Below are 21,277 nucleotides of genomic sequence, written 5' to 3'. Positions count from 1 at the left end.
GAAAGAAGAATCATTCTTTGTCTCTCTCTCTCTAACACATGACGGCCATGCATTATATGGACCACATCTTCTCCAAAAGGGGGAGAGGAAAAGAGGCTGCAATGCCTTTCAAATTGGGATAATTATGTTTACTTGGCATAGAGGGGTTTTCAGTCAGTGCAGACATCAAACTATGAAACAGGGGAAAAGCCGCTCTTTTGATTTTGTCAGCATTTCAATAATTAATGCTCTCCTCTGGCAATTTTGATCCGATATGTAAATAACTTCCCATCCCATTATGTGGTGCATTGATGAATATGACAACATTCCAAGAGATGACAGTCCAGCTCGCAGAGTACTGGGCAAAAAAGAAGAAAGAAAAAAACACCCACTACAATACACTAATGACCCCGGCCTTTAATGTTACCCCCAGCTCAGCTGTCGCAGAATTTCAAATTAAAGGTACAGCTGGCTGGAACGACAGAGTGTCTCTGGTCTAAATGGAAGACTCACATCAGTCAGGATGTAGCCGTGATGCGCCGGAGCTGAGCTTTAAGCTAGTTATGGCTCACATCAAAGGGGCATCATGCTCGTACCCAACAGCTACCCTTGCCATTTGGATCCCAGTGAGGCCCCTGCTTTAGTTACATATTTCAAGCAGCCTCTCTTTGCAGCCTCCGCACTTAAACACCATTAAAATGGAAAATAGAATGTGCTTTCCACATTCGTTATTCCAGAGACTTGCCCTTGTTATTGTGAGCCTGGTAAACAAGTGGCATGTGCGGTAATGTAGTGCTGCGTGCACTCCTGGCTCTGGTGCAGAACTGTCTGACAAAGTGGTCAAGAATGTAGGCCAGCGGTGGACAGTAACTAACTACATTTACAGTGCTGTACAGTACATCTTATTTTGTGTCTGTATTTTTAGATGCTTGGATGACTTTCACTCCACTACATTTCAAAGACAAATGTTGTATTTGTGACTCCCAGGAAGGGGAAAAAGTACACTATGAATTGACCACTCAAGCTCTGCTTTCAATATAGTGAAAATAGCCGATGCATGATCTTGAAGATCACAGTTTTGTTTGGAAAAGTTCTACATTCCAATACAGCAATGTATTTGTATTACAAATCGCGAAGTGAGCACATGGTATGAAGCATGACACACGTGCTTGTCTCCTTGTATGTGACATCAGCTGTACTTTCTATGATGTTAGTCGTGTGTGACCTTAGTCTCAGTGTGAGCTGTTGGTACTGCATAGGGACATACACACACAATCAAACGTAGGAGCGGTTAATGTACATTGTAATTAGTTCTTTTGAATAAGCATTTTTGAAAGCGTGCACTTTTGAATAGTTACGCATTTGTAAAAGCAAATACTCTACGTTGTATTGTGGATGAATAATACTTGACCAGCATTATCTATACTTTACCTCAAGCACTGGGGTTGAGTACTTTGTCCACCACAGGGCAGTAGTAGGAACCTTGTCTGACCAAATGGTCAAAAATGTAGACTCAATTAGCGCTAGAAAAGTCATGTCTACATATCAACAAGGTGCAACCAGTGACCTTCCAGACAAAGCACCATAAACACGGGGATCACAGAACTGATAAGGACATGCTTTATTTCCTGCTCATATGTTTTTATACTCCCAGGAATAATGAATGTCAGCATTCTACACATACTGGTGTGAGGCTGTGATACACAGTAAAACCCAGAGTGTGAAAATGGAACCGAATGGACCCCTTTGAGTCACAGATGAGTGCATTACTGTGAAGGCTGCTGCCCTTAAATAATAATTCTAGACGAGAAATATATCAGCAGGAAGCTACTGCATCAAGGATGGCTAATTAACGCACATTGCTTCAAGTTATGTCATTTAGGTTAAATAATTTATGATGATGAATTAAAAGAAGAAGGAAAAAAAACGTGATTGATCTGCAGGGTTTAATGATTATGTTATTTAATGTTCAGGAGGAGAAAATCCTGTTAATGAGAGTAATATCATTAATCACACTATTATCCTAACATGCATACCTGCAGAAAAGAAGAAAAAAGAAAGACTCAGACTGACAGTGATTCTGCATTGTATTTTTTCCCTTGACACAGATTGTTCAGCGGAGCATGGCAGTGATGAACTTTAAAAGGTCATTTAAAAAGGCTTTCATCGGGGCCCCCGCGATGAAACCTTGTTGAATATTTTCCAAATGATGTTGAAACCGAACCAGTCTTTGCTCACTGACCCCAAACATATATTTCTCCCCGTGCTTTAATGACCTCCTGGCGCCATGAAAGTGCTCATTTGGAGACCTTTCTGCAGATGTACCTGTGACAAAGCAAGCTTGATTTTGAACCGCGAGCATATCAAGACTCCCCCGTTAAATGAGTCTTTACATGTCTCCAACTGCACCTCCGGTGACCTACCTTAGACACAGAAGGTTAATCCATGACAGGGTTAAAAATCCTATCTGGCCTTTCTGGTCACATAACGTCCCAATTACTTTAACCATCCTCGCAGAGCACGGGGCGAGGGGAAGGGAAGAGATGGGAGAGAGAGAGAGGAGAAATACAATAGATAAAAGTCTGTCTCAAAGTAAAAGATAAGTTCTTATCTTAATCTAATGACTCCGCGGGCTTAATTTGTCAGACCTGGCTTGCCTGGAAGAGGCTCTGAAAAAGAGGAGAGTTTCTGGTACACAGTGTTAATAGGGACATCTCTCAAGTCTCCTGTCTGGTAGCAGAGAGGCATCGTTGGAACACTGGGTGACAACAGGGAGATATGTTTCATTCTGTGGATGTGGGTTGGTATTTCTGCTAACAGTTGCTAATTAGCACCATATCACCCTCCAAGTAGCTCCACACTGTGGAGATGCCAAGTGCAGGGTATTTATAACCTACTGTAATTTTCACTGGCTCAGGAGATAAACAGCTCGGGGGTGGCCATTGGCCAAATTAATTATTTTTTTAATTGACATTTTTAATTACTTTTTGCGGGTCCATATTGGCTGTTTAGTTATATTGCTCTAAACAACAACTGGCGTATCGATTAGAATATCAGATCAATTCTGCCGTTTCTCCCAAACTTTGAGGATCAGTGTGAGCCCAGAATCGGTACTGTGAGAACATCTCTGTAGCACTTTACAATAATGACCTGTTATAAATAATTTATAAACATTTATAAGCAGTTTATAGATGAGTAATAAACATGAACAAACTGTTTATTGACATTTGTAAATGTTTAACTAAACATTTATAACTGTTTTAAACATCATTTACATGTTATTAGTAAGGTATTAGTAAGTAGTAAACTAATCATGAATAAACCATTTATATACATTTGTAAATGCTTACTAAATCATTTATAACCAATGCTAAAATTCACATAACGTGTAGGTAGGAATGCATTTACAAATGTCTGTTAAGGTGACCTTCATGTGTTGTTCATGTTTAATATACGCTTTGTAGATGTTATCAAGAGCCCTAATGTAAAGTGAAGACTATTCATTGCGACCGTGAGGTCGCAAGTTACTATACAAACCTCCACCGGATGTCCGTCCATCCATCCGTCACGTCACGTCACGTCACGTCACGTCACGTCACGTCACGTCACGTCACGTCACGTCACGTCACGCCACACTTTTGGCCCTACTCTTATCTCTGGCACTGTTGCCCCTATCCATGCCAAACTTTGCACACACTCCTTGGCTGCCAAACCACAACCTCCGCCCCTGATTTCTCACATGCCCCTCTTCTAGCGCCACCATGAGGTTGCTTATCTCCCAATTAGGGAGTCTTACTGGTTATTTACATCTGTCTGTTAATGTGGCCTCCTTGTTTGTTCATGGTTATGCTTTTAAAACATTCCTTAAATATCTATAAATCATTAGTAGATGTTATCAAGAGCCCTAATGTAAAGTGAAGACTATTCATTATTTACAACTGTCTGTTAATGTGGCCTCCATGTTTGTTCATGTTTAGCATGTTTGGCAAGTTTGGCATGGATAGGGGAAACGGTGCCGGAGATAAGAGTAGGGCCAAAAGTGTGGCGTGACGTGACGTGATGTGATGTGACGTGACGTGACGTGACGTGACGGACAGACTGACGGAGGGACTGACAGACAGCCGGGGGAGGTTTTCATAGTAACTTGCAACCTGATGGTCGCAATGAATAGTCTTCACTTTACATTAGGGCTCTTGATAACATCTACAAAGCGTATATTAAACATGAACAACACATGAAGGTCACCTTAACCGACATTTGTAAATGCATTACTACCTACACATTATGTGAATTTTAGCATTGGTTATGAATGATTTAGTAAGCATTTACAAATGTATATAAATGGTTTATTCATGATTAGTTTACTACTTACTAATACCTTACTAATAACATGTAAATGATGTTTAAAACAGTTATAAATGTTTAGTTAAACATTTACAAATGTCAATAAACAGTTTGTTCATGTTTATTACTCATCTATAAACTGCTTATAAATGTTTATAAATGATTTATAACAGGTCATTATTGTAAAGTGCTACCAACATCTCTGTAAGTCACCAGAACATGAATTCCTTTTAATTAATTACACTTACATTGCAGTTAAGAAAAAAAAGAAAAAGAAAAGACAAATTCTATATTAATTTCTTTCTCCCCTGTGGCTATCCAAGGCCATATTACTACTATGTAACGCATGCCGTTTGGGGACACGTTCATCCAAAGTGCCTGACACACCGCATTTACATTGATTTTCTTTTTAAGCATGGATGGCCCCAGTGGGAATCAAACCACCAACCTTGGCAGTGCCAGGCACTACCAACTGAGATACACAGGACCAGAGCTCATTTCATAAAAAACATGCTTCTCTGGCTGAAATCTCCTTGATTAGACGAAAGAAAATAGAATGGGAGCAATGTGTGAGAGCAAATCTCAATGGATTAATTTGAAGTGTTCACTGAATTGTGATTCCTTTTTAATTAATGATAGAATTAACCGCTTTGTTAATGCATTCCTAGAGGAAATGAGCTGCTGGCAAAAAATCTGCGATGAACAAAAGCACGACACATCTCTCTTGACATTCATACAACTTCAAATTTGCCTATGTCAGGGTGCAGTCGCTCATGTTAGGTGGAATGTGTCTTGAAAGAACATTGTGTTACGCAGTGTCGGAAGACAAGACAGTGAGCTAGGCTGGGCGGTTGTTTTGTTTGAGGCCGATAAAAGCTGAAGCGACCGAGCTGAGGCCTTATGTTTGCAAGGCAGCTCAGTATATAAACCACTCTACTCTACTCTACTCTGGTGCTATTGCACTTAATGTATTTCTGTTTTGTTTTGTTTTTTAATGGCAGAGAGCTTTAAAGCTAAATATTAGTGTTTGCCGATGAGTGTTTGTTGTCAGGGTCCACCTTAAAAAGAACATCCAAATGCCAAAGTAGGGGTTTATTTTGCAGCACCCGATCCAATCAAATGCATTATGCTGCTTTTTTTTTTACCCGTTCCCATTTCTATTCTTTGGGAAATCTTAGAGCTCAATTCCAGTATTATGACACCATTATGTAATTTGGCTGACATCATGCTTGATGAATTGCCTGATGATTGAGTAGACTAGTGCACTCTGGAAGAATCTCGTGTGTGTGTTTTAATGTCATGAAATGTCTTTCCTCACTCTCCCCGCTATCGTCTCCCACGGAATGATAGCCCACAATGTTTGGCATCAAATAAACTGCGTTCTGAAGAGACACAGCAACTAATGGTGGTGTTCCTAATTTTTTTATTTGAGAGTTTGTGTGTACAGAACGTTTGCTCTATACAACACATCTAAGACACAAACACATGCGACACTGATTTGATCCACCTAGTCATGTGTTTATCATAAAAGCACTGTAGAATGAGAATGAGCATTAGAATGGTCATTCAGTCACTATGCCAAACTATCAGGCCCACGAAAAACATTCCTCTACATAGCAAAGTCCTGATTGCACTTTAAAATATGACAGTTTACGCACTCTTACACTCAAAGGACCATAGCAGAGTTAGGCTCTTGAGCTTTATTATATTTTATCTTTTTGACTGATTAACTGTATGTCTGTGTATGCATTTCTGTCAATAAAGACGTCAATCAATCAAAAAGACCCAAATGAAACCACACACAAGAATTATTTACAAATGAAATTCAAACATCCATGACTTATTGCCCATGATACAACAATGTCAACATTCACTTCATTATCCATGTAAGTAATGATGTAAAAATATTCAAAATCTAAAAATAAAACCAGTAACAGAAGAATGGTCTGTCTGTGCATATACTGTATGCCGAAGCTGTGAATGGACAATGACATGCTTTTGCTGTTAAAAGCCCTTTTAGCGCTCCTAGTGAAGATGAACTGACAAACTCAGTGCAGAAATCACAAATAAGACACTGCACACCGTAACAAAACAGTACAAATATGTCAAACGCTTTAAGCTAGATTATTTTCTTTCTCAAACATGAACAATGGACCTATTTTGATGTGACAACATTGTGGCTCTGTTCTATTCATAATGTGTTGGCAATCCTACCGTGATCAACATCGTAAATAGCCTCTTCAGGGAAGCCAATATGGAAAATAATTTTGGTCGCAAGTACAGGAAAGCTAACTCATATCCTGGTGGAGCGAATACAGTTCTTCCTCTAGCAGGGAGATGTATTGGTGCTGTAAATCGAAGTGTTTTGACTCGCTATTCCAGCATATTTTGTGTTTCTACACCTTTTCTCTTTTTTTTTGACAGTATACTTAGAGGTGATTTTTGTGTTCAGGCAAGACCTCTTGACAGAAAATCATTTCTTTCAGGAATAATCATAGGGGAGGTGGAATTAAGTCTGTGTTGCAGGCTACATCACCACAACTGCTTTTTTTTACAACCCCCCCAGCCCACACACCCCCACCCCCAAGCCCACACTCAAATAAATCCATCAAAAAGCACAAGAAAAAATAATTTGATGTGAACTTTAACGGTATGGGGTTGCCAGATCTTTATATCCAGTCATACTTACCATTTAATGAAATCCTATTTGGAATGTGCCTCCATGAGAACGTGTCACTCCTACGATGTTGAAATATGCTGTCTTGAAGGCCTTGCAGCGGTGGAGGGGGGGGGGGTTTCAGGGTGAAGATGAATCTTCATCATTTCTGTGTCGAGGGATATAATATGATTGCACGCGTTGGGGACGCGCCATTTACAGCGCTATCTCTTGTGCTTGCGTAAAAAAAAGGGGAGGTATAAGCGCCACTGATCAAAATTAAAATGACATTTAGCAACAATCCCTAAAGATGACTTCATGTGTCCACATCGCTGCCTCTGTGCTCCCACAGTGCCTCCGGATCAGAGCCGGAACCAGAACTCTTTGCAACCTGCTGTCCCTATTTTTGGGCCCCGTCATCATTGTCAAAAACGTTTAGCGAGGACCATATCTCTTGTTGTTTTTGTATACCCTATTCCTAGTTTATATGTCGTCATTGTCCGATGAAAACCTTGTATGTCCAAAATCGTTCGTTTTGCATTTATCTTTTTAAAAAATGATTTGAACTAGTGAAAACAGACGATCTACAAGCACACAACGCCTCGCACCGTGAGGCGTTGTGTGCTTGTAGACATAGGCGCAAATCGCGGGGGGGACAGGGGTTACGTGTCCCCCCCCAGGTCCAATTGGTACCCCCCAAAAAAAAAAAAAAATCTAAAAATTTTTTTTTTTTTTTTTCTAAAAAAAAAATCTTTTTTTTGAGAAAATAATTATTGATGACATTTTAAAGTATTTAAGAGTGCTGCTGGAACAACTCAATAGATAGTCCCCCCAGGAATCCGCGGAGAAAAAGTATTGATTCCGCGGAGAACAATCCTGATAATGCGGAATTCTGCGGAGAACATTTCTTGATTCCGTGGACATTAAAAAACAACCTAAAACCAGTAAGACTCCCTAATCGGGAGATAAGCGACCGTAGGTCTCGCTAGAAGAGGGCCATGTGAGAAATGAGGGGTGGGGTCTCCGCGTTGCCTTGGCGGACGAATAGGTACCGGCCCCGGCTCTCCCGGACGCTCCTAGGCCGAGTTAGGGCATTTTATGTGAGCTGCAGTGGAGGGGGTCCTCCACTGGGGGCGCCACCACTTTTGCATCCGTTCTGGAGCACCAGGAGTGGGTGGTCCCCGGGAATTCCCCGTGAGCAGCCCTGTGGGGGTGGTCATTTGGTCATTTTTGCACATTTGGTATTTCTTTTACACCTGGGGGTCCCCCAGGGACCTGGGGGTCCCTGGAACTCCGGGGGTCCTTGGAGGTTGTAGTTTGGCAGGCAAGGAGTTTGTGTGGAAATTTTGGCATGGATCGGGGCAACGGTTGTGGAGATATGAGCAGGGCAAAAGTGTGACTCACTCACTGACTGACAGACAGCCCGTGGAGCTTTTGATAGTAAATGCGACCTACGGTCGCAATGACCAGTTATCAAGCTAAAAATTATATAGTTCTAACAATCAAGTAAAACCCTTCATGAAATAGCTACAATTAATTGTAATTAGTGGTTAGAATAATCAAATAATCATTTTTGAGAATAAAAATCTAATATTAAATCTATTATTTTTTAATTGCTATGGTTTTTAATAATTACTTTCTGTTGCAAAGACTATATTGTCATCCAAACCATGCCCATAGTAACCACATTTTAGAGGATATTCTACCTACTACCTAGAATAGGTGTAATATTTATTTATTCTCTTCTGCATTATTGCCAGGACCATAGAGAGGAACTATAGTTCAGGACACAGTTTCTGTCAGGAACGATTGTGGGACCGGACCATCCAGCAACAACAGCAGGAGGGAAGCTAAGCTCTGTATGAGGTGGCCACTGGTCAAATCATGTACAAATCGTTTTATAATAGTAGTAATAACAGTTGACTCTCAGTCTGAGAGTCTCAGAGTGAGTGATGACATCATAATGTGGCGACTTTGTTTTGGCTGTGGTGGATACACTCTCTTGCTGTGGTGTGGAAGAAGCCAGAAGGACAGCATGATTTTTTCATTGGACTATGTTTTCATTGGACTACATTTATTGGAATTAAATGGATACCGACCTCACAACCTGTCCCAAGTTGCTACAGAACTAGAACTGTACATTTCGGGAGGACCAAGTTGACCAACAAGCAACAATGGTAACTATTTACTTTTTCATGTAAGCTTTGGTTGTGTTGGTTATTGCAGTAGTGATAACTTGAAAAGTAAATAAATAATACATCATAAAACCGTTAAGGCCCGTATCTGAAGGAAAATGAGGGGGTAAAACTGGCCGAAAACCGATCTCTGCAGGCCAAAAAAACGAAATCGCGCGCGCGCACGCGCATCGCACACGCGCATCGCGCACGCGCGCGCAGGTCCCCCCCTATGCATTTCGTGGATCTACGCGGCTGCTTGTAGATCGGCTGTTTTCACTACTTTTGTGTGACGGCCTTGTGTGATGAAGCAGGGCTTTACTTTGCAAAAGAATGTACGAATTTGAAACTTGGAGATACGAGGTTTCCACCCGACAACGACGATATATACTACCTGTGTTATCTTTAGTATTATTATAATTCCTAGTATCTCTCTTTCATTTTTTTCTGTATCTGTACTGTGTGTCTAACTGCGGTACTGCCATGACAACAACATTTCCCTCGTGGATCAATAAAGGCCTGTCTGTCATTATGCTACAACAAATGTCACACATTTTCATTAAAATCTATGATTTTTAACACGTTTACTATAAGTTGTTATCATTCACATCGATTGATTAAAAACAAACCAAAGACCAAGAAGTACATTCTGGAGAAAGCAACAATGATCTAGACTAGAAAGAAAGGCCACAGATCGCACCATAGATAACAGGTAAGCACATAGTACCATAGTTAAGCACTGTAGAAAACAGGGAAACACAATTTTTGTCCGACCAAGAAACAGCAACCAATGGGCGTGAAGTGAGGCACAACCATGGGGTGGGAGTCGGGACTTGACAAACAACTGCAGTAACAGCGTGACTGCTTTTTGCAGCGACCATTGGAGACTTCCCTTCTCTTCCTTAAATGTTGTTTATTTAACCACTTATACCTTCTATACTTAAACTAAACTAATGCTTAGCTAATAGCAGATCTACAAACTCACAATGCAGATTTGCTATTTTCTGCAAATGCTTTACAGTGGTTAACATGGCATAACGTAGAAACATTTTTGTTCTACTCAACTCTATGTTCAACACAAAATGTACTACTGTATATGTCCATCTTTAGTTATAAGAATGCCTTTACAGTTTACATATCGTATGTACATTTCGTATGTTTTTATCACAACTGCATATAGTGGTTAACTTTGTGATCACCATCCACTACATACAGTATATTATGATTGAAAAGTTGATTATATTTTTTACGAATTATAAAACCTTAGATACAATCAGGGACATTTGATGAATATGAAATGTATTTTTGTATCAAAGAAATTCATGGAAAAGAAAATCTAACATTTGTCTGTGACAGGGCATATACAGTACCTATAAGGGGTGAAATGTGTATATTTGTGTTTTATTCAAATATATAAACATGTTGAGATGGCATGATACGTGTTTCTCATAGTTCAACATGTCCTCCATCTGACTACATTTACAGATTAAAGAATAAGATATTATTTTATGCAGGATTTTTTTCTGGTAGAATGTCTGCAAAAGAGAAGATCTACAAGCTTGTAGATCTGCTATGAGCTTTATTTATCAATATCTATTTTTGCTATTCATCAGACTCATAAGACAAAAGTATTAGTATATCGTCATTGTCGGGTGGAATCCTCGTATCTCCAAGTTTCAAATGTGTACGTTCTTTCGCAAAGTAACACCCTGCTTCATCATACAAGGCTGTCGCACAAAAGTAGTGAAAACAGCAGATCTACAAGCACACAACGCCTCGCGGTGCGAGGCGTTGTGTGCTTGTAGATCGGCTGTTTTCACTAGTTTAAATCATTTATAAAATGATGAATGCAAAACGAATGGTTTTGGACATACAAGGTTTCCACTCGACAACGACGATATATACTGTCAGGTTGTAAGCGGCCTACTCCTCTTAGGCCAAGATTTCAAGGCTTCACAACATCAAAGATGGCGCCCCTCTTTATCTACCAGGCAATGAGAGCACGTGTTTGGGTAAATGTCACCTTGTGTGGAAAGTGCCGCCCCGTCCCCTCCAACCCCCTGAAAAAAACAAACAGCAAAAACTGCAAATTCTATTCAAGAACAGGAGAGACGGGGCAACCATACCAGCATAATATCACAGAGTAGGTCTATTCCCAGCACCGGCCTGTCGAGCATGATGTACGTAGTGGACCGGTATCTTCCCCACCAGAGCTCAGATTGTTTTGATATTTTTATTAACATGTCCTCAATCATAAATCACCCTGGGAACTGAGGCCGATCCCTCCTTTCTGCAGCAGTATCAGATTACAGGTGGAAGACAAAGTTATCGGACACCTTGCCACGTGTCTTGTGTTTAAGCTATACTGTACAACACTTCTCTTGGTATCCAGGCATAAAAAAAAAACCACAAATTCAGTTTACATTCAAATATAACATTGGACCGGAATATAATATACATACGATTATGTAAATGTTTTCCCCATATAGTCCCTGTGACTCAACAGCAACCTTCTGTCCCTCATCTGTTTTTCTTATTTTTATTATCGAAGCCAGAGATGAAACCAGTTGGACAGGCGGTAAGGACTTTCTGCAATGTCAAGTTTTGATGGCGTATCGCTTTAAATAACCTCGGAGGACATCATTTTCTGTTATTGCACATCTTCTGATGTTATCATGAGAAGAGGGACACATTAATGCATTGTTTAAAGCACAATAGTGTGTCCATTTGCATAACAATAGGACCACATCTCTGTGTCTTGACTCTTTCAGCCAGGCAGCCGCTCCACTGGCACCAGAGTCTCTGGCCGTTCTGCAGCCGCACCACATTTTAATGTCATGCAAACTTGCCGCCGCTCGCAAGACTGTCACACCGTCTCAAGAGGGCTCAGGATGCGATGTGTAATTCCTTTAACGCGAGCCCATGCAGATATCCTTATCATTCTTGTAATGGCATGCACACATGCCACCCTGCATCCCTGGCGCTTACACAGGGGAACTGGTAATTCGTTTAATTCAGGTCAACTCAAACACTGGGGCGGTCAGAAGGCACTGTGCTTTCGTTCTTGTTTACCACAACTCCGATATATCGGTCAGTCAGCAACCTTTGTCCTGCAGAAGAAGAGAGGTTGTGGTCATGTGCGATTCCGTTACAGGTCAGGACAATTTCACTCATCGTCTGTCCGAGGCAGCATTGTGACTCACCGTTCATAACAGATAAGAACAACCGTCTGGATGCGGGGAGAGAAGGGAATGCTTGATCATGACCTTCTAGGTTTACTGCTTCAAGTTATATGCAGGGGAACAGAACCACAAGAAAAGACATCGAGGTCTCTTATCGGCACTTGATACTTACTGCAGAGGTCTTGGTTCTTTACCACATGAACCCTAACGTCCCCTATTCCGGGCATAATAAGTGAAAAACCTGCTAAAATAGAAGAACATTTTGGCTGACGATGGGGCTGTTAAGTCTGACATCATTTTGTAGGCAGAGGAGAACTTTTGGGGCCAAAAGGCCCCAGTGCCCGTGAATTCTATTTTTACTATTTACTAATTTTACTTTAGTCGTTATTTTTGTCACGGATCTGTTGAAATAGCGAGGGACAGATATTGATAATAAATCTGCTTGGAGGTCTGACTACAAAATGATGTCACGGCTTAAAAGCCCCATAGGGCAACTAAAAAAAGTGCTCCTCGGAGCACAGGTCTCTGCCAGGTCAGGTAGGTAATTATTGTGGGCCAGCGATGTTCGGAATGCGGGAATCAGGATGGAATATGAAAAATCGGACGGATCTTGATCACCATAGAGATATTGCGTACTGATTTGCATGATGTTTGGACAAAATATGTAGAAGTAATATAAAAATATATATATTTTTGGCAAAAATAGGCCTCCTGGTGGCGTTATAATAGGACGGTATTAAAAGGGTGGTATTTGTTCCTCAACGTATTGCGAATATGCGTGCAAAGTTTCATCGCAAACCTTTGATGTCAATCTTAGCCAATCAGGATGGAATATGACAAATCAAATATCCTTCTTGATCACATGACTATAGAGATAATATGTACCGATTTGTGTGAAATGTGGATTCAATCTGAAGGAGTAATGTTTTACATAAGTCGCCCTCCTGTGGTGCTATAAAAGGCACATGCGAAAAATGCAGGGCAAAGGTTTTTCCTTGACCTCTAGGGAGTGTGCATAACAAGTTTCACGCAGATCGGTGCAGATAGGTAAAAACACAAATCGGACGATTTGCGTGATATTTGGACAAAATCTGTAGGAGTAGGCCTAACATCTCTAACATCCAGGGAGTGTGTGTGCACAGTTTCGCTGCGAACGGCCTAACGGTGGCCGAGATTAGCTGTTCACAGACACACACGGACACACACACAGACGGACCTGGCCTGGCAGAGACCAAAATAGTCAATATACTGTAAGCTCACAACGTTCCGCAACGCAACACGTTCTGAGCTTGTATATGTTGATGATGTATACACAATATATCTATATAGGCCTACTGCATGTTTAAGTTAAACTATTCTTTAGTTTTTTTCCCCCCCCATGTCAGAAAAGAGACTACAGTATGTTTGTTTCGTATGCAAACACCATCTGTATTTCTGTTTAATCCTCCACCACGGGTAGCACATCACATATCACTCAAACCCGGGGCATTTGGCACACGGGTTCACCGATTCAAATCTGCGCCGGTGCTTCAAAGCAGAAATATCTTGTTCGCATGTGGCCGGTCATGCCGTCGGTGTGTTCACCTGGATCACAGTCTGCAGAGGGACCGGGGTTTATGGCTCCCTGATGGATCCCTGGCCATTCATAATGGATGGACTGCCCTAATGAGCTGTGATCAAACAGAAACCCTGGCTGAATTTCAATCTATTATGAGGAGGCCGTATACAATATCATTTTTGTTTTCAATGCAAGTGAACTGCGAGGGAACATTTGATTTTCGCCCCCACAAGCACTACTGTAATATGAATTGCAGGGGCGTCAACTGGGTATGGCAGGGGTATGCAGCTGCCATACCCTGGGTCCAGGGGGTAAAATGAAAGTTACTTTTAAATATAAATCCATGAATGTCTCTTTGTCTATCTGCGCTTGCAATTACAACTACATAATGCAACATTTAACAAAATGGTGACTTTAACAAGGTATTATAATTATATTCTCCACACTTGCTTTCTCCCCATCTTGACAAAGCGGTATATTCCCAGGTTCTGCAGGTCAGCTGCACAGGTGCAATGCATTATTGCTAATTGTGGCACGTTTACTAACATGCCAAGTTTAGCTGCACTTGAACAACCGTTTCAACCAGGTTTCTACGGTTTCTTCGTCTTTTTTTTCCCAGACATTGTGAAAATAGCTGCGAGGCGTTGTGAGCATGTAGATCGGCTATTTTCACAATAGAACCGTGTTATCCAAAATGTAATGCCTATTTTCCATGAGGACTCCCATCTTTGCCATACCCTAGCTTTTGCTGAACTGACGCCACTGATGTATTGTCCCTGCTGCAGTGCTGATACCAGTTTGGTTTTATACAGATATAATGGTTGCTAATTATGGGAATTACTTCAATCATTTCAAGCAGGCACACTTTGTTTTGACAGCTGGCTGACAGTGAAGTCATTCATATTGCATCGGCCTGTCCCTGACTAATATCAACACTGTTCCTTTGTTTTGTGTGTAACTCCATTATAATAGATTTCATACTGTGTTGTCAGAAAGACCATCGCACCTCACGTTTCATATATTCAAAGTGAATGAAAACGTGTTATGTTAGAAAGCAGGCTTTTTCAACACAAACTCTACAGTACATTTAGCCTGGGTGTTTGAAGTGGGTCTGTATATAGGGAAGAGGACTGTGAGGACATTCAGTTAATGAGAACGAACGGAGGTCTCAATGCAGGCCAGGGCTGGAGTACAATGCTGAATTTGACCCTTAAAGGTCTATTTTGGGTCAATTTTTACTCTCTCAGGGGTATAAACGAACAGTGTATAATGTCTGTTTGAACCACACTCACATTCATCTCCGGATGGAAAAGAAGAGGGTTGACAAAACTGAACGAGCGAGAGACCGCGCTCAGACAGAGACGTAAAGTACGGGTACATTATGGAGTCCTGCAGGCTGCCTGCCCGGATTCGGAGGAACATTTGTCTTACGCAGGTATACAGCCCTGTAACCTTCTTCTTGCACCGGCGCCCTGTCGGTGGGCATAGATGTAAGGTGGGTACCCACTTGAAGGGTGCCCTCCCCTTGTGCCTGACAGCCGCTCATTGCAGTCTGCCGTGCCATGTGGAGCCCCAGATGTAGCCCGCAGAATAATCCACACTCATACACTCATGAAACTGTCCATCTGGCCCCCGCGTCGCACACATTAAGCCCCCAGAACCATGCAGACACTGGGCAGACTCTCTAGCCCCCGTTGGTCGTGGCATTTACCAGCTTCGTGTGGCGCGCGGGCGGCGCGACACGGTGGATGGCGGCGCTTTCCATTTTGCCGCCCGCATCATCCGAGGGAAGGCCCTTACGCTATATGAGTTGGTGCGCTGCTGAGAGTCAGCTGGCTGTGACCGAGAGGTGAAAACAGAGAGGATGGATTGGTGGTGAAGCGGAGCTGAGTGAGGAAGATCCTTTTTACAGCCGCTGTGCCTCCAGGCACGAGCAGATAACGACCAAGCTCTTTGCCTGGCGGGAGAGTCGCTGACATTACAGCCCGCATCACAGCGGACAATGTTTATGCATTCTGGATGAAAAAATAAATGAAAAAATACTCTTTCTTTTACTTCCAGCTTTCCTATGCAGATCTAACAAAAACAGGCTTGTTGTTTACTTGCCCCTATCTGAAGCTCTTAGTCTACTAAAGCCCAGGCTTCAAGCCTATAGCTTGTGGTATTTCAATTTTGCTAACGCGACAGCTCAATGTTATAGATTTAACAACGTGAACCCTAGCGTCCCTATTCTGCGGGTGAACATTTGGCGAAAATAGCAGATCTATCACTTTACAACAGGTCGGAGGGGGGCCGAGCATAGAGCCCTGGGGGATTCCAGTCTTCAGTGAATACTGTACAGTTTAAGTGGTTAAATATTGTCGTTGTCGGGTGAAAACCTTGTATGTCCAAAACCGTTCATTTTGCATTTATCATTTAAAAAATGTTTTAAATAGTGAAAATAGCCGATCTACAATGTGTGCTTGTAGATCGGCTATTTTCGCTAGTTTTGTGCGACAGTCTTGTATGATGAAGCAGGGCTTTAGTTTACGAAAAAACGTACAAATTTGAAACTTGGAGATACGAGGTTTCTGCCCGACAGCGACGATATACTATTAACCTCTTTTTTTGTTCATTACCGTGATCCATCTATATGATATTTAGCATCTCTTGTCCAACTGCAAGTGTTTCTGTGTCTGTGAGCGTTGTGTGGGACAGACGCAGCTCTCGCCCCCGTGTTCGTCACCACTTCACAGGCTATTCAATTAGCGGGAGAAGATGGGAGACGCAGCCATAATGGAGCTGATGAGATGCACAAGGACAGGTGACACTAATCAACGCGGCGCCCCATTGTCTCTGTGTGGGCATCATTAAGGAAGCAGCGCCATTTCAGCATTTTCTATTTTTTTTATTTTTTTTTTCCCCCCCCGGGCTTGGACACAATCATGTGTGCGGCGTGCATTCAGTACTTGGTCTTCCTCATCATCGCCTTGCAACATGTAACAGCACATCCATTGATTGAGAGTGTGTCAATCAATGGACATAATGGCGATAAAAAGAACTATTCTGGAGTGGAAAAATCACCTCGTCACACAAGCAGGCTGGAGTTCAGTCGTGTAATTCGAACGATATTTACAAAGTGCAACAAAATTTGCAAACAACTTTGCATCAGTATCGACAATAAAAGAAAACAATCCCGGTTTGATCACCGGGCAAAAGCACGTACAATAGCACATAATAAATGAGGCTATAGTGAAGTCCTTCTCACAGCGACCTGAAGAGCTTTACTGCATGTTACCCCCTTGTTTCCCTCCCCTTTCCTGTCCCTCTGGTCACTGTCATTGTCTGAAATGAAGCATAAATGCCAAAGATAAATCTTAAAAAAAAAAGCGATGGTTTTACAAAACAAAAGCTTTGGAAAGTGACTCACAGCAAGTCTCCAGCAAGTCCACATACTGTGGTGTGCAGTACAGTATGAATAAGTTTTAAAGTGAAAGCTTTTAAAGTGACATGTTCGCCTTCCTCTGTGCGTCCACATACAGTATATACAGTATGAATTGATTCGAGCGCTGGTTCTTAAACATATTCATGTCATGGACCCCTACATTGATAATGGCCAGCCTGGGGTGCCCATACATTTTTTTAAAAAAAGTCTTTAGTGTTTAAAGTGTTCCTCTTTTTGCTGTAAGACCCGCTGGAACCTCACTTTGAGAACCAGTTCTCTAGTGCGGGTGTCCCAGTTCAGTCCAGTATTCTGTTATAGGTATTGTCAAACCACACTGGTCCCAGTCTGGCGTCCTGTACGCCCGCTCGTTCTGTCACAGTGTCAAGAGGCATCTCAGACGTCGTCCGCTCTTGTCCGCATCCCGTTTCCTGTCCTCCACGTGGATGAGTGGGGCTGCTGACAGAGCGTGGCCTGTTGTTGCTGATGATGCTGCCGCGTGCCGATCCCACAGGCCTGAGTCCAGCCGGCCGTCCTCAGAGGCCCTGGCCTGGACCGTGAAGGAGCTCTGTCGAGCCTGCCTGCAACGACCGCTGATGTAGTGTGACAGACACCTGATGAAATATCACAAAAGCACACACATTAGTTAAGCATCACAGAGCGCCGTTGTAAAGACAATCTTAGAGTGCCTTTCACCACATTCCACCTGGCGTCCCTATATTGTGGGCATGTTGTTGGGCACAGACATTTTCTAAAATGGCAGAAATAGCAGAACTGCAAGATCACAACTTGTGCATTGGATATTTGTCATGCCACGCAGTATTAAAGGGCTTAAAGGAGTAGTTCACCCCCAAAATGACTTTTTTCCTATTGATTACTCATGCCATGCTGGAGACCTGAGTTCCATAACAAGTTTTTGTATTTGTCGCATTCCTAAGACAATAATGTGATTACAATACATTTACCCCCATTGATTCCGGATGGGGATCCAAATGTGTTTGGGTCCTCATCCGGAAGCAATGGGGGTAAATTTACTCAAATCAAATTTTTGTCTTAGGAATGCGACGAAAGTGTCTCCATGGTGTGAGTAATCAATAGAAAAAAAGTCATTTTGGGGGTGAACTACTCCTTTAAGTGGTTAAGTGAGACTGAGACACTGAAAATGATTTGGTTGGTCAAATTGAGCAATCTCTTCTCTGCATCTTTCCTGAATAAACAAGCTCTTAGTGAATGTGGAAAACAATTCTGACATCCAGGGGTGCTGCTGCTAGAACATTCCTGGCGTCTTGACAAGACATGATAATGGCCTGTGCCTGATACCTCCAACCAAGTCCAGTGAAATCACATCTCAGTCTTTCAGGACAGGAGGTAATTCCTAACTGCGAACTGTTTGGATCACTGTTCACACACTGTTGAACACTGGGCCAAAGCGTTGTCAGACTAGAGAGATTGCACTCAGTGTGCGTATGAGTGCGTACCGCGGCCAACACTACGCAGTTGTCAAGTTGTGCTATTCCTACCTGAGATATGAGTGATCGTCTCATTTTGACCTTGTCGAGTGTGACCTTGTCGACCCAAAAGTTAATCATCTCTATGGGGAAGCCCGATGATAACTCCCATCAAGTTTCATGAATATCTGCCCACCCAGGTTCGATTTTTAAACTTGACACATCATTGTGACCTAGATATTTGACCTCTTTTGACCCACAAGTGTATCACTACGTCAGGGCCGCCTACTCGTCATCATTCTCGCCATGTTTCATGAAAAGCTGTTCTTGAGATAATTTGCTAACAGACAGACCTTAAACTTTGACCTTTTTCACCTTTTTGAGAGAGAAGTTAACTATCTCTCCAGGGCAGTCTATTCATCATTCCCACCAAGTTTCATCAAAATCCGTCCAATCGTTCACAAGTTATTTTGCTAACAGACAAACTAACAAACCGAATGGGGCGAAAGCATAACCCCTATCCAACTGTTGGCTGAGGCAAATACAAAAAATATGCAACACATAGTACATTCTGCAGTTAAAAATGCAATTGAATGCATGTTTCAACAGGAAAATGGACAAACAACTGTGCACAGTGGTGCATCTGTGGTATTTAGTACTGCTTATGTACAGCATATCATTTCCACATAGTCATGTGTCTGCCATTACCATACGATTCACAAGATAAACATTTCACCACAACCACACCTCAAACAAAATATTCACCACAGCACTTTCAAGTTGCTAAAGGAGAGGTTCCAGAAAATGCAAAACATGTGTGTTCATCCTATCTTGGTTACTTGTGTATACTACTTTCTTTTTTCTTTTTTAAGATGCTGTCTGTCTGTTGGTTTGATGGTTAGAAGTTTGGAGCTGATCGGTATGTTTAGTGCAGATATGGCTGAATATCTACAGCCAAATATGTAGCCTTCTACTGTCTGTTCATATCGCCCTCTACAATCAAAAGGCACTTAATATCAATGCTTACAGCTTCATGCTGCCTGGCAACCTGTGAGAGAGCTTCTGGGGACTCAAGAGCGATGGTTATTTTCTCACTGCAAAGCATGCACTGCGACACAACTGATGCAGCCTTTTTTTTTAAATAGAAAACAGAGTTTAACAGTTAATTTTGTACTTGAAATGTCACCACATTAAGTGTTGTTTTGCACCACGTGTAATTGCTTTTGATGCAAACAAAAGCCACTCTCCCGGTAGGCTAACAGTATGCATAACCCCAGTCCAGATAATAGTCTGTGTTCAGGCAAATCAACGTTTAAGATCAGGATTGAAGCATTTTCGTTGGTCACTACATCTATCATTTGCCCGTATCTCGCACCATCGCAGCAATTTTCCCTCCCTTAATATAGGTTTGATGGGACAAAGAAAAGCTCAATTCTGGGAGAATTGGAAAACACATTTCTTGTGCTTCATGGTAACTAAACTGTCAACAGATAAGGGAGACCATAGTATCAACTCCTGGGTAATTCATCTCACCATCCTTCCCTTGTAATTTCTTTTGTAGCAGCTTGGAAATATGGTTTGAGGCCTTTGCTCAAATGTCACCGCCAATGTTTCCTCCAAACACTCACGAAATGGAAGGTTTAAACACTTGAACCATAGCAAGCCATTTTTAGCAACATTTGTGCAAAAGTAGAAGATCTAAAAGCTCACAACGTGCAACTCGTTGTGACCTTGTAGATTGACTATTTTTGGTGAAGAAGTTATTTACTTTAGAGTGAATGAGGGGACCTAGTTTAAAGAGCCTTTTGGAATCAAGTATAAACCAGAGTTGAATTGGTTTTAAAGAAGCACGTCGAGATGATAATGCGTGCATTTTCAAAGAGACCGTAAAGCCACCCCCTTTAAGTCATTCGCGTAGAATGATTGAGATACATTTCCTCATGAAAAAGGGACATTTTATACACTTTTGTACGCTCACATCTTCAAAACGGGCGATGAGTGAGCCGTGCGCGTCCTCTGGCAGCTGTACAAAGTGCGCTGGACAGTAGCGTGAGGTGAAGGAGCAGGGGGGGCCACTTTGTATCATGTCAGCGCCAGCAGTTCGACCAGACCGCCGCGGTGTCCCTTGTCACCAATCACATCCTTTTAAACCACCCAGGGAGCTCGACAACCCCCCCCCCCCCCCCCAATATCCCCCACCACCATACCCCCCTTCCGGTTCCATCTCTCCCCACCCACCCCCACCCCCACCCCTCCCCTCACACGCACTCCCTTATCTGTCAATGCTGCTTAAATAATGTAATTAATGACTTAATTAACATTTCCATAATCTATTTTAATAAATCTAACACGGCATAATGAGACTTTCTAACCTCCGGGCGATGGCATATAAAAATTCACAGCGCAGAGCGGGCCGTGGTCAGGCCACCGTCTCGGCGGCTGTGTGACAGTGGAGGAAGCGAGGGGGGCACATGTTGTGTGACAGCGCTCTGAAAGGCAGATGAAGCCGAACAAA

At 42.2% G+C, this 21,277-nt stretch overlaps 1 protein-coding gene across 2 annotated transcripts in view; it reads right to left on the bottom strand.

The window, feature by feature from the left end:
• Positions 1 to 17,390: 17,390 nt before the first annotated feature.
• Positions 17,391 to 21,277, bottom strand: part of LOC308284037 (uncharacterized protein) — a 111,195-nt gene continuing 107,308 nt past the window's right edge. For both annotated transcript variants that reach the window (XM_080724570.1, XM_080724569.1), the window contains one exon: positions 17,391 to 17,928. In XM_080724570.1, coding sequence (XP_080580696.1) covers positions 17,691 to 17,928 — 238 coding nt within the window. In that variant the 3' untranslated portion in view covers positions 17,391 to 17,690. The remainder of the gene's footprint in view (positions 17,929 to 21,277) is intronic.

This window comes from Nannobrachium achirus (genome assembly GCF_963921795.1).
Source record: "Nannobrachium achirus genome assembly, chromosome: 1".
Taxonomy (NCBI): Eukaryota; Metazoa; Chordata; class Actinopteri; order Myctophiformes; family Myctophidae; genus Nannobrachium; species Nannobrachium achirus.
This window is presented reverse-complemented; position numbering and strand designations above follow the sequence as displayed.